Below are 14,290 nucleotides of genomic sequence, written 5' to 3' on the forward strand. Positions count from 1 at the left end.
ACGTAATTGCACAGTGAAAACTGTGCCTGAGCCCAAATGACGGGTTATTCCGTTTAATAATACATGAAAGAGGAATTTCTTGCGGTGGTAAATTATACATGAAAACTGTGGTGGTGAATTACAGAGCCGCTATGTCAAGGTACATGCTGGAACATCTCCTCCTGGCTGGCTGCACCTAGCTGAGAGGATGATTTGTGTTCGCACTCATGGAGAGCAAAGGTTGAGTCAGAACAGCGTTAAACTCACCGACAACTTTGTGAGCTGTGTCGTGTGTTTGCGGGTGGAGTGTGGTTACGTGAAGCATGAAGAGAGCAGCAGATAACGTGTGCATGCATTCGGATAAGAGAGCAAGAGGATTGATGCTCTCTGAATTTTGTCTTTTTCAGCCTGTAGAGGTACTGATATATAACTCATATCACAACTGGCCTTGGCTGGTGCAGCCTGAGGTAAGGCATTTTGTCTCTGTCTCATCCTCGGCCTTGAGATGAAGTCATAACTCTAACAGATGTTCACAAGCAAACATCACTTTGGAATTGATAGGGCCCTCTACAGGTCAAGTATAAAACTCAGTCTGACAAATTGTGACTTAAAAAAAAACTTGCTGCTTAGAATAATCCATGTCCACAGTGAGCGTTCTGGTATGCTCTAAATTTTGCACTTAAGATATTCATAGATGGCGACATGTGCCTTACATCTAAAGTGCTCGATCTATGCCGAATACAGTGTCGTATAGTGTGTATACAGTGGAATACCTCCAAGCAAACTTTTACCGCCTGCTTTGAAGTTCAAAGTGGACTGCCTTCTCCCCCTCTCTTCATCTATTCTGGGTGGTGCCAGATGTGACCTGGGCAAAATCGCTGAGCGAGCGCACCTTTCATGGTAATGAGGTAAGAGTTATGGTTCGCCCCGGAGCCAAAAAGGTCTGCCTGGAACACAAAGAGAAGAACACCTTGGAAACCTCGAGCTGACAGCACAGAGCATAAGTCTGGCTCTGGGTGCAGTCAAAGACTTTTATTAAAACAGTGTGTGTATGTGTGTGTGTGTGTGTGAGAGGAAAACAACATGTGATGTTTCATTTTGAGCAAGGCCACACGGCTCCCATCTGAATTTGATTTACACCAACTCAGATATCATCAAGTGTATCTTTGCTCTGGGATTCAAGTCTGTCCTCACTCAAAGAGCTGAAATTATTATTTTATTCCATCTAAATAGAGAGTGAAAGCTGTTTAAGTGTGTGTTTTCCTTCTGTCCCTGCCATAGACAGTCTGTGGACCTGTTTACGGACATAGAAGTGAGTTAAAACTCGTTTTGGCAACATGATCTTGCTGAAACATTCCCTGATGATAATCCATTCTAATATACTAAATGGTTGTTGTCAGTTTTTTTTTTTTTTTTTTTTTACCTCATTGTCATGTATTCTTGTTGGATAAGTGGACAAAGTCCTTTTATATTTCTAGAGTGATGGCGCCACCTTCAGGCGGAGATGTATATGTGCACATTCTCACAATGGCAATGACATCTGGCTGACTTTGGGAGGTGGTGCTGCATCACCAGAAGACAGTTTAAATGAGTCAGGGTTTTTTTTTAAAGATAAGAATGTCTGGTGAAATATATATTCTACAGTTGGGTAGAAAAGCATGAATCAGACCTCTGTATGAGACAAAAAAAAGGAAGGGTGAGAGAGAAACAGAAAAGAAGAAGGAAAAGGGAGTAGGGAGGGAACCTTATTATCTAATTCATGAATCTCATGCTGCAGTGGAGAGGCGGTGGGTGTAAACCCATAACAAATTAAGCCCAGAAACCAGCAACGTCCTCATTTGTTAGCTAAATGTCCTTGTTTCTCATCAGTTGTTTTCCTAATCTGGCAATTTCACAATGCATTTCTTCATCTTTGAGGAAGGTCTTGCAGTCTGAGCCAAGAACACAATGAAACATTGGAAAGAGAAGAATGAGAGCAAGACAACAGAACCCATATTTTAAAGCGATCAAAAGAGTACTCCACTTATTTAGCTTCGTACTCCCATAACATTTGGGTTGAGCATTCTTCTTCTTCCTTGTCAAAACCTGGCGCCAAATTACCAACAGTGCAACTCTGTCAATGACAGTTTGGTCAGAAATTGCTATGCTAGAAGCAGATAATGAGCCACTTCCCTCCAGCAAAAATGATGAGAGGTCTGAAGGCACGAGGCCAGATTTTATAGAATTTTATTCACACATAAGACTCTCCAAGACCAGTAAACACACTTTGGTGTGGTAAAATCAGTAGGGTCTTCCCTTAAAGACTTTAATTTTTACTGTTACACTTGCAGAGATAGTGGCGATAGTTACTCTGCACACACATTTCAAGCAACCAAAAGACCTCCTGCTGTATGTGGCTTTTCTCCATGCTCTTCATTATGATAATTCTTGGTCTTGGTTTAACAATGACTGGCTACAGCGTGCTGTCAGCTGCTGAAAATATTTACGTCACACTGGTCATGTCGATTCTCAGCAGCCACCAAATTACATCAGGGGCATTATGCGGATCACTGTCTGACCTTCAGTGTGCCATGACCACATGGCCATAATTATGAAAATATGCGTTTGCCTTAATCTAAGATGATGGAAATGATACCCCAAGGACAGCAGTGGTCTGCAGGAGATAGTGGATACTTATTAAGCATGATGTGATGTGGCATTACTTAGAGAAGTGATATTTGCAATGGCTTAGCGGAAATGGGGATGAAGAGTTGTGCAGCAATGGACCCTAAAGAGAGAGAGAGAGAGAGAGATGGACATTATCCAGATGCTCGTCAGAAGTGAATGTTTGCCCAGCAAATCCTCAAATAACCACCTCTTCCCGAGAGCGTGCGATTAAAACCATCAAAATATTTTGCCTCTTATCCGTGCTGACAGACATGCTGTCAGAGCGCGTCATCATTTACAGAGCTGACCAGGCGGCGTCATGTCACCATTTGTTTTTAAATGTCTCATCCCAAATTCCTGCTGGCTCCTTGTCACAAATCCAGGAGATGACTGCGTTGGATCCTGTGGCTAGCCTTTAATGAAACGCCATGCTGATACAGTATACAGCCGGGAAGACATCGGTGGTGCTGACATTTTCTGAGCAGGGGACTAAAAAAAAGCTGCTTGCATTTTGGTGTATGATTTATTCATTTAATCTAGTAACCAGCATGTGTGTGTGTAAAGCCGGATTTAAGGTTGGGTTTAGCCTAATGAATCTGAAGAAATGTGCCAATATTAGAGTCACTTTTTCCAAATGAAACAAATGTAAGGACAAACAAACAAGTAAAACGGTTGTAAACCTCAAAACTTGTGAATTGCCTTGTTTTTAAATCCAGTGGAAGTCGTAAAAATTACAGCCAGCTTTTGTTTTTTTTCTTCTGTTTCCTCCTGTAGATTCAAACCCTGCCTGGCAATAATTGACTTGTTTTGCTCCACATTGCGTGGTTTGTGGGAGAAGACGCAGTGACTAACTCCATGCAGATAAACACAAAAAATAGAAACTTCAAAGTGGACATATAAACCGTTGGGGTCAGGGTGAGGTGGTAGGGTTTTATGATCTGCCATTGTATAATTGCACAGTTCAGAGAGGAGAAAATGGACTTCTATCACTGAGACTGTACTTTCTTTAGCTCCAAGAATATGAAAGAAAGCCTCCCCGAAGCAAGAGCAAACAAGCTTTTGGACTGCAGGCTCGGTCACTAGGGTTCAATAAAATTGTTTTTGCCCGATCTTGGATCAAGCTATCGGCATGTAACTCCTTTTACTTTAGGCTGGGGATTTATTTTAGTAGAGTACAATTTATGTTTGATCAAATCTGAATTTCTGGCTCCAGCTGCAGGGTACAGAGCAGCCGAAACTACAGCAAGTGAACCCATACGGCTTCTGGCTCATGTGGCCTCCAGGGACATATTGCTATAAGTAGTCTTAGGATGAAAACGATAGGTCAGGCATGTGTTTAACTCAGTCCTCCTGAGTAATTTCCCTCATATCCGCTAACCACATGACAACATGCCTGCTATTATTTTCTCCAAGGGTTTGATGAAGTTTGGAGTCGTGTTGTAGAAATCTAAGTCCGTGCTGCAAAGCTCTTGGCATCACAGCTTTACCACAGCAGAGCCGTGGAGGCGGGTATAGGTTATTCATTTTTATGTTCCAGCACAGACTTTTACTAAGGTTGCCACTTGCTTTGTATGAAGTTTAGTTTACGAACTAGTGTGGAAAGTCTTGCCTGATATGGTATACATGTTCTGTAGCACAGTCTCTGCGCTATAGTGATAAGTAGAGCCATAACTCACTCTATAAATAGACTGAAAATTGTTGTTGTTCCAGTTGTTCTGCATCCAAATTGCAGAGAGAAAAAGAGACTTTTGACATTCATTAATTATTGAAGCATTATCTTAAGAGTAATAAACACCTGCGCAAGAGACACGCATGCCAAAACATACACAATAACATGATGCTGATAAGATAAAAGCGGTAATATCAGTTGTATCATTGGAATAACTAACAGCATCCCCCATATAAATGACAGCCCAGCTCTCAAGCACTATAAACTGCTGCTGATCCTGCAGACACAAAGCCATTCACAATACATTTTGGATATGAGCACATGTGAATCCTGAGGCACGCTGCAACTCTTACCATGAATACAGCCACCACATTAACAGGCCAAGCTCTCTTCCAATCAAAATGGCTAACCAGAGCTAATCTAAACAGAAAATGTTATAGTGTAGCAATTTCCATTTGCATTGAGTACATAGGAACAAGAACACAAGTGCAAAGACACTTTAACTTCGACCAAGCCTCTTTAACAAAGTAGCCTGTCAGCATGAATACTAAACACCCTTGAAATTGTTATGTTGAGGAAGTGGATGTCGTACTCACAGCAGGATAAAAATGGAACATTTTCACAGTATAGCATAGTGGGAAAGTGTTTATAATAACATTAAACATTGCTCACCAGGAAGCCAGCAAGCCATGACAGTGACAGTGACCCAGACAAGGAAGCGGCTATATTGAATTCAGCCACCATTCGTTTTATTATTTACACCTGTGCTTCCCCTACTATGGCTGTGACAGAAAGTCTTCCATGAAAAGAAATCATATTAAAATAAAGCATAAACTGTGGTGAGGCGGCACCGAAAAAGACCTCATAAAATCAGTTATGAGTGTTAAATCATTAGAGAGCTTTGCTTTCTCTTTGTGAGTCTCAGTTTGACTGCTAATTTCTGTTATAATACAAAGCAATAAAGTATGATCATTTCTTCCATAAAGATGGTGCAGTAGTTAGTGCTGTTGCCTCACAGCCAGGCAGTTTATGGTTTTCTGTGTGGCCTAAATTGCCCGTAGGTGTGAATGTGAGTGTGAATGGTTGTTTGTCTCTAAGTATCAGCCCTGCGATGAACCGGTGACCTGTCCAGGGTGTACTACACCTCTCGCCCAATGCCAACTGGGTTAGGCTCCAGCCCCACATGATCCTGACAAGTATAAGTGGCTACAGGATATAGATGCATGGATGTATTTCTGTATGTATATGTACTGTATAGTGTTAATATGTATTAATTAAATCAGGACTTGTCTATCAGGGGATTCACCCACAATACCAGGGTATTGGGTGTTATCTTTATGCTTTATTTACCTGTCCTTATGACATTACAGTACCTGAATGTGGCGGAAACTACAGTGATAGGCCGTAAAACATATAAGTCATAAATAGTGATATAGACAGGGAGAGAGACAGAAATGACTAACGGCATAGACACTTTGTCTCCTGAACTCCTGACTGTAATGGTGTTTAAGTGTGTGTGTTGTGCAGCACACTGTTATCACCATTGACCATACCTAATTAATGCTGCACCTCGGATCATTCTGACAGACTAGACGTTATCTAATCCATTTTGGTTTAACGTTCTCAGAACAATTAATGTATTTAGTCTTCCGTGCTCTGCCCAGTCTATTGTTTAAGGTCCAGAAAGCAGCTATTTGAGCTCAAAACTATAATCAACCCATGTCTGTTTTCATTTCTGGTCTTACTGGTCTAATTGTCGGGGACTCTAGGCAGTTTAGACTACGTAGGTGGAAGCACTTCTCAACAGTTATTACTGTAACTTCATGTTACATCACAGTAGACACAAATTGAGCACCCATGGGTTGTTTGGATTCTTAGAAATCAGCTTTACTTTGTTCTGCTTTTTACCAAAAACGTTACTGCCCAACAAGCCCGTAATGTCAGCCTCCCTTCAGGTCAATGCTTTTGTTATTAGGGAAATCATACGTTACTAAATCTAGAATGTGCGTTTGGAAATTTACAACTACACTGAGTCATAATTTTAAACTTGCAATGCGAGTAGGTTGCAATGCCACTCCTACGGCCACACACAAGGAACAGTAGACAGTACACTGATAAGTATGAGTATCTATGAACGTATGCTTGCATCTTGGATCAATATAGCAGGCATGTGCTTCACTTAAGTGTTCTTGCGTAATAAATTGTGCCCCTACCCTGACAGCTAACCTCTGACCTCTTAGACAAACATGATGTCCTTTACAGCCAGTTTTCCATTAGAGATTCAGTTTCTGCAAATGTATGCACCCCCGCTTCTCAGTCAGACATTGTGAAGATAGAGATGAGATAAAGGCAAATCTGCTGACAACATCTCACACTGGTCACAAGTTGACTTATTGTAACTTGCTGATGACACTCTAATCTCAGTGGCAACTTCCCTTTGAGTGAACAGCATGATGAAGAGGATTGTTTAAATACAAGAAAACCAGAAGACTTAGTGGTCAACTCATGGATCAGTCACTTATGATTGATTGATTGACCTTGTTATAAGTACTGACACACTGAACAGTTGGACATTTTAGGTTCAGCCGAATATCCCTTACCTTTTGAAAAGCAATGTATTTAAAGTGTAACACATCAGGACCCAGACATGGGGACTTGAGACTTAGTGACTTGGACTCGAGTCGACTGGAGTCACCGTTTTTATGACTTGTGACTTGACTTGACCGAAAAATTAAATACTTGACTCGGACTTGGAAGTTTAAGACTCGGGACTTGACTTGACTTAGGACTTGATGACTTGAATGACTTGAGTGTTACTCGCATCATGTTTTCAGTGTGAATATGAAATGTGAATATAAAATGAATTTATTCTGCAGCTAAAATTACAACAATACACCAAAGGTGACTTGACTTGGACTTGACTTGACTTGCCCAAGAAAAAAAATACTTGTGACTTACTTGTGACTTCAAGGTTAAGACTTGAGACTTACACATGTGTGACTTGGTCCCATGTCTGTCAGGACCACATGTATACATGAGGAATCTGTTTCAGAGAAGGGAGATGCTGTTAGTTTTTAAACCTAGAACCTCCATTCCTGTAGGTGTCACTATAGTCGGCCGTCCCCCACCCCCTTCCACTGTACTCCTCCTCCTCCCATCCACCAAACCTCCTCGAAAGGGTGTGCGTCTTGAAGGTTGTATGAAGCTAAACACCACCACAGGGAACAGCAGTCGCCACTCGGCTCCACAACCCGGGACAAGCCAGAGGCGGCGCGGCGCACACATCCCAAGTCTTCCCCCCCCTTTCCCTTCCTCATCCTCCCTCTGAAGCTGAGCCCCCATCGACCAAGGTCTTGTCCTCTTTTGGGGGTTAGAACTCGGGTGGAAATACCGCACACACGGACAGTAATGTGTATATATATAAGAAAAGTTGAAATACATAGGGCAACACAGCAAAATGCAATGTGGCAGCAGTAGTGTGGCTTCTCTTCAAGGTCAGTATCCGAGCACCATCGACGCCGCCTCACGGACGAGTTTCTCGGGCAGACGGAGAGGAGAAGAGACGTGGAGGGAGATGCCGCTTTCTTCAGCATCAACAATGACATCTTTCACCGACGAGGACATTGATAGTCACTGACACAGAAACGGACAAACTTGTTGTGAAACAACCCCAAAACTGGATAGGTGTGCTTTTTTGTTTTGTTTTGTCTGGGCTTGTTGTTGTTGTTTTTTAAAGCAACTCTTACCAGCATCTTGACATTTCCTGCTTGTGTTGTTTTGTACGACCGGTTCACCTGTGCTGCTCCGAGCCGTTGAAGTCTGGTTAACGTCGAATTCGAATTCGGTTTAAACTGGCCGTAACCGTTGGAGTCAGTTAGAATGTTCGACGGTTGAAGAGTCGGTTTGAAGTTTTATCCAACTTCAGTGAACTTGTTTGGACTTTTTACTACTCTGTTTTATTTTTAAATCAACAAACATGCCTTCCAGGGCAGGTTTTCACAACCCGGCTAAGAGTTTACCGGAGCGGGGACTTCTCCTGCTGATGGTTCTGCTGTTTCTGGAGGTTTCCGTGCGACCTCTCGGAGTTGCCTGCTCTCAGGATACGAACCACCACCACCAGGACCAACACTCGGGCAACGCCACATTCGTGAAAAAGGCTTTCCCCGTGCTCTCCCTCGACTACAATCACATAAAGGCTCCATTTGAAGTGTCATTATGGGTGCTGCTCGCCTCTTTAATGAAATTAGGTGAGTATTACGTTGATGTCACGTATTGTGTGTTCATGTCACTACTTCCTACAAAGCCTCCTGTAGCGTTTGAATTCAGCCTTTTCAGGAAATACTGTTTGAGGGATGGGTCAGGTGTAGTCACTGCAGGTAAGGGGGTTATTCAAATGCACCTACATATTGTAATGATAATAATAATACATTTTATTTCATAGGTGCCTTTCTGTCACCCAAGGACACCCTACAATAAATAAGCAAATAACAGAAACAAACAAAAAGAACCATAAAAGTATATCAAATTACAAGAATACAACATTATCAAACAGGTTAAAATAGGACAATGCAATTGAATCAGATGGAAAAGGCGATTTTTAAACAGGTCATAATTACATGTCGAAAAGAACACTGGGGCAAACTGCAGTATGTCCATAGACCCAAGCAGACATTTACTTTAGATAAACCATCTGAAGCTTGCAGATAAATGTTATATCTGATAATGATAACGATTGATCAGACCCATGACTTCAGAGTTACAGGGTGATCTCTGACCTGGGTGATCTCTATCTGAGATACCTCTGACATGCTGACCTTTTACAAGTTTGATCAGAGTAGCTCAGTTCATTTGGTGACTCAGAGGGTAAATCTATAATGCCGGTCTGATTGCTCATCGGATCTGTCAGTCGTCATGTCGAGAGGGTCTCTCTTTTTCTTTTTTTTCCCCCAGTGCTGTACTTACTCCTTGCTACAGTGATGACTAAGCAGCTTGATGCAGCAGTCTGGATGTTGGACAGCAACTGTATGGCAAGTTTTCAAAACAAGGGGGGGGGACCTTCTGTCACGTCATTGTGAGCCAAAAGCTTTGCAACAACGTCACGAAGGTTTGCTCAAATTTGAGTCAAAAACACTTGACTTGATCCTCGAGTCTCTTTTCTTTCTATACACTGTCCTGTCATCATCAGTCCCTCCTCATGTTGTGCTCTCCACAGAAACACTGCATTGTCCCCGTGCTATCTTTTTTCCGAGTGCCAGCAGCTCGTCAGTTGCCCGTGACATCAGGGGCCTGACTGAGCACCAGCCTGGAAAGCCAGGGGAGGATACTGCCCTCACTGTCTGGGCGAGAAGCCCAGTGTCTCTGGTGAGAGGACAGGCAGGAAAAAGGGGGACCACCTGGCTCCGGTGGCTCTCTGTTGGGAAGCAGCTCAAGGGCATGGCGTGAATATGAGAGATGAGGATAAGGAGAGAGAGAGAGATGGTTTAAATAATGATGAAAGCAGAAGGGAGACAGCAAGGAAATGAGGCAGGATCGGCGTGTGGGCTGACAGCAGCAGCAGCAGCAGCAGCAGCAGAAAGTAGTGACCTTACGCCTCTGATTATCCCAGGACGGCTGAGAATGGGCTATGGGTAATTCATTGTGGCTGCTACACCACTCAGCCTTGGTCCAGCGTCGTGATTCATGTTGATAGACCTAATATCTTACAAGCCTAAAGCACATCCTCTGTCCATTTATCTCTTAAGCAGCCCTGCCTGAATGCATGGTGCCTTTCTGTCCATATTCTTCACATGAGTACTTTTCTTGAATTGATTACACCCAGTGGAAAATATTTTCATATCATTTCTTACTGAGATTACACCCTAACAGTGTTAAAGTCCTTATATTTATGAGACATCCTGTAATTAGGGTGCAGACCTGTATTACAAAGAAAGAACTATTTTTAATCAACCTACGTCAGATGCTATAATTAGCACAGGAAGCCTGCTATATAGTCAACATAAAGTAGATTTCTTTCCCTCTGTCTTCAAAGGAAAAGATCTGGGTAGTTATTATCAGGAAGAGTTACTGCTTAACAAGCTTTTATCTAAATGACACTGTTCCACATTCATTTGACAGTGCATAATAATATGTAAAGAGACTCATAAACAAGGCTTGACCTGCACTTACACACAATAAGTACACTGTAGTAAAGTGCTTATAATAGTTTACAGCCTTATCAAACATCAACCCTGCATCGACTTTCAGGTTGACCCTTCGGTAAGGTTAGAGCTGATAATATCCACAATAGGAGTGAGTAATTACCTTCAGTCACTGTGAAGCCATTTGATTTCAGTGTTTCCCTCCTTCTAGACTCTAGACTTCTCTAGAGGCTCCTTGTAACGTGTCTAACAAGTCCAGTTAGTCTCACCTTCTATTCATTATTCACACACACACACACACACACACACACACACACACACACATATATCTATTTTACTTTGTTAGTTAGTTGATGATAATCTGTTCAAAAAGGAATCCAAAGTATGGAAACACTTCTAATTGCCAGTACCTTACTTTATGAAGAGGAAGCCAGACATTGCTATGCCTGCAGTGAGTTAACAAGTAGAGTCATGACTATATTGTCAGCAACGCTGCAGCCTCTGTTACTTCAGTTGTTGAGTTTTTGCAGTGCAAAGTAATGTATTTAACTGGTTGCTATCAACACCACCTTGTTCATTCTTAATGGACAGACTTGTAGTATTTGTAATTACGGGTGAATCTCCGCATGACAGTTATGCTATGCTCACAGTTAATAATTCTCGGTAAGACAGCCTGGCTGCATGCAGATCCAAAAGTTCAAGTGTGAACCACTCCACTATGAGTGGCCATGTAAAAGCAGATTTTGAAAAGTGAAGCACATATTCCATGGCAACCCAGAATTGTAACCTCAGCAGTGGTGGCATTGCTGAAATCTGGTTTTTATGTAAACAGTGGAAACCCTTGTTTTAAGAGTTGTTTCCCATTCTATAGTTTCTTTCAGATTCTCAAACCTCAGGTACAAACTGCAAAGCCTTAGGCCATCTTTTGTAATTATAATTTTCTAAGATCCATTATGTCTTTTATTAAGACTATTTCAGGAATGCTGCGATTGTTTAGCTGGTTTCTTTGCAGAGTAAATGGTTCCCCTCAAGAGTCCTGCCCATTCCTTTTAAGGATTTCTTTATCTATCGTAAACAATCAGTGTTAACTCAGGTTGGAGACATTATCAGTGTCACTGGGTTCACCCATAATCCACCTGAGGGACACACACTGAGCTACAGTTACCTCCTGCTACATTTACTATGATTTCAAAAATGTTCTCAATGAAATTGCTATTTTAAGCAGTGCAGCACAATCACTTTGCAGTGTAAGTCTGGCCACACTTAACTGTCTAAGTAAGTTTACATTTGTTGTATTGAAGTCAAATGTTCAGCAAACCCAATCAGAAATATTGGCCTTAATGTTGTCTTTATTTGTTTGCGGGAAAGATTCCAGCTTTTTCATGCGAGGCCACACCTTTGGCAACGCTTAAGTCAGTGTTTCCTAAGCTGTGCAGCTCTTATCTTAATGTGTTACACACAACTGAGCACACACATTTTTCAAGTTTTCTCAAAGAAAAGAAATTCACATGTCCTCTCTTAATCTTAAGAAGAAGTATTAGTAGATGTCTTTGACTCACATTTAATAAGATTACTCCGTATAGTCAATAACTGAGGCCTTCAAGTAAATAGCCTTTAAAGTAATAATCAATATTATACATAATATGACCGGTTGGATGGGTCTTCATTCTGTGCATGCGTCACAGAGTTGCAAGCCTTTATCGTTTTAGCTGTCTTAGGCTAAGGAGTTTTCAGTGATTAGTGGTTACAAATGATGCAGTTTTCTGTTTAGATTTTTTTTTTTTTAGACTCAGACTCTTATCTAAAATACTGTTATCATCTCAATAAAAGAGCACTATCTCGTCAGCTACAAGACAACCTCAAAGGTTGATCCCCTGGTGGTATCTACAGTGTTCGTACTGATGTTGTTTTATCCTTTTGATTCGTTTCCAAAGCCAGATCTTTCTCTTTGTTTGCTTTCTTACCATTTCAAACATCAGACACTCTGATCATAAGACACTCTGATCATATCTACAGCATTGCTTGTAACAGACACTTGATACTGTCCCTGAATTGTACTCCATTCAGTAGTTCTAGTAGAAGATGTGCTTGTGAATTGTAGTAAGGATCACACAGAGGTTTTATGGTGTTAATGTGTGAGCCAGTGGTATTGTTGTGCAAATATGGCTTCAGGGAGCATATTGAAATATACCAGCAGTAGCAGCATGCCATGATTAATAATTTAAACCAACATTGGACAGGCACGGGCAACATGAGGAGCACAATGATCTGCATCATACAATCAAACAATGACTCACAAATGCTTGTCTTTTTAGGCAGCAGTGTAGTCAGGAAGACGGCTTGCATCACTCTGAAACACGCTGTTCTTGACCTTCCAGTGAACATCAATATTTTAGACTGGCCATCCGGTTTAGCGTCTTATTTTCTAGGGAAAGAAGCAAGTTAATCACCTTCGCGAACAAAGCCACTGTTCAAATGTTTTCTTTCTTTTGTGCTCCCCACATCCAGCAGATGCGTTTGCCAGCAGTGTACAATTAGTCACTTGGCAACAGGATACAGTTTGCGGCTTTTGAAATGATCATGTGTAGCAGGTACCAGGCCGTGCTGACACTAGGTACACATACAGAAGTGAAAGAGCTGTTACCCTTTGCTAGTTTTCAATAACCTTGCGGCAGAAAGGCTCCCAGTAGAGAGTGAGACAAAGACACTGTTGACAAGCACTCAGAAAGGACTGCCTGATCTTAGAGTTCAAGACAAGAAGGAAGGAAAGGACTGTACTGTCTTTCTCATATATTGAGTACACTTAACCCTTATCTCCTTCATACATATGTCTTGGCAGCCCTGCATTTGTGTGCCATGAGTTACTCTTTGAAGTACGCTCCCCTCCTTTCGCTATCTTATCTCCTTGAAGAGCACTGAAGGCCATAATTGAAGTCATGCAGGACAGATTTAAGAGTGTGCTGCTGTCACCACGTAGCCAAGCTTGAATGTTTCAGGCTTCCCGCCAGTGACCTTCTTGTCTAAAGGTCCTGGGCACACTGAGAGTTTTTACATTTCGAAGGGTCTGTATTGATGTTGAAATGGCTTTTTGTCTCATTTGCTTCAGGGTTGTCCAACATGCACAGTCTTCACTTGTCCCTCTCGGTCACCCATGAATGATAATGGGTCATTCAGAGTGTCACTGTTGGATCCACTGTTGAGCGTGACACTGCTCGAGGCTCCAGCAGTAATACGTTTAGTCCATCCAATCACAAGCTGTTTGCCCTTTCCTCAAGGACCACACTGCCCATCTTTATGGTGAGGGATATGTGTGAAGGTAGAATCATTGCAGAGCTTGGTCAATCGAGCACTTTAGGCATTTTCTTTCTCTCTGAGAACAGATAAAAACATTCCTGCGACCTGCTGTGTATTATTCCACAGCTTCTGCTGGGCTGAGCAGGATGAACACATACCGGTACGTCATGGTGTTCACAGCAGTATTCAGAATGACATGATGAAAATTAAGTTCCTATAACCATTGACTCATGGTTATAAGCTAATGTTTCACTAGATTATAATACCGTGTTTTCTCCATCAAGAATGTATGAATGAAAGACTTCATGCTAAGATTCAGCTTATCTAATATTTTTAAATATTTGTGAATGAGGCATTGCTATGAAATGGAAAGATGATAAGTGGTAGGTGACGTATTGATACTCAGGTGATAGATACTTTACATTTTTTAGTTCATGGTATTGAAGAATAATGTTATAGGGAGTTATAACTGTGGGCCACAGTCCCCTTGCTAAGGTTGATTACTTAATGTTACTCTGAGGATCACTCATCGCAAAAGGTCATGGGAATCCTTGTCTTATAATAA

At 41.7% G+C, this 14,290-nt stretch overlaps 1 protein-coding gene and 1 long non-coding RNA gene across 3 annotated transcripts in view; one reads left to right on the top strand and one right to left on the bottom strand.

Annotated features, from left to right (window-relative positions):
- LOC113747263 (uncharacterized) lies at positions 1-8,104 on the bottom strand. Its single transcript, XR_003463508.1, has 4 exons — positions 8,041-8,104; positions 7,253-7,337; positions 753-926; positions 1-179 (listed from the first exon to the last, which is right to left on the bottom strand). It is a non-coding gene; the product is annotated as an uncharacterized LOC113747263 (long non-coding RNA).
- The window catches only part of slc9a1a (solute carrier family 9 member A1a), a 25,131-nt gene continuing 18,270 nt past the window's right edge, over positions 7,430-14,290 (top strand). Inside the window, exon 1 of one of the 2 annotated variants that reach the window (XM_010738154.3) lies at positions 7,430-8,541. In XM_010738154.3, coding sequence (XP_010736456.1) covers positions 8,271-8,541 — 271 coding nt within the window. In that variant the 5' untranslated portion in view covers positions 7,430-8,270. The remainder of the gene's footprint in view (positions 8,542-14,290) is intronic. The other variant, XM_010738156.3, reaches the window with a different exon arrangement.

This window comes from Larimichthys crocea, chromosome XIII (genome assembly GCF_000972845.2).
Source record: "Larimichthys crocea isolate SSNF chromosome XIII, L_crocea_2.0, whole genome shotgun sequence".
Lineage (NCBI taxonomy): Eukaryota > Metazoa > Chordata > Actinopteri > Sciaenidae > Larimichthys > Larimichthys crocea.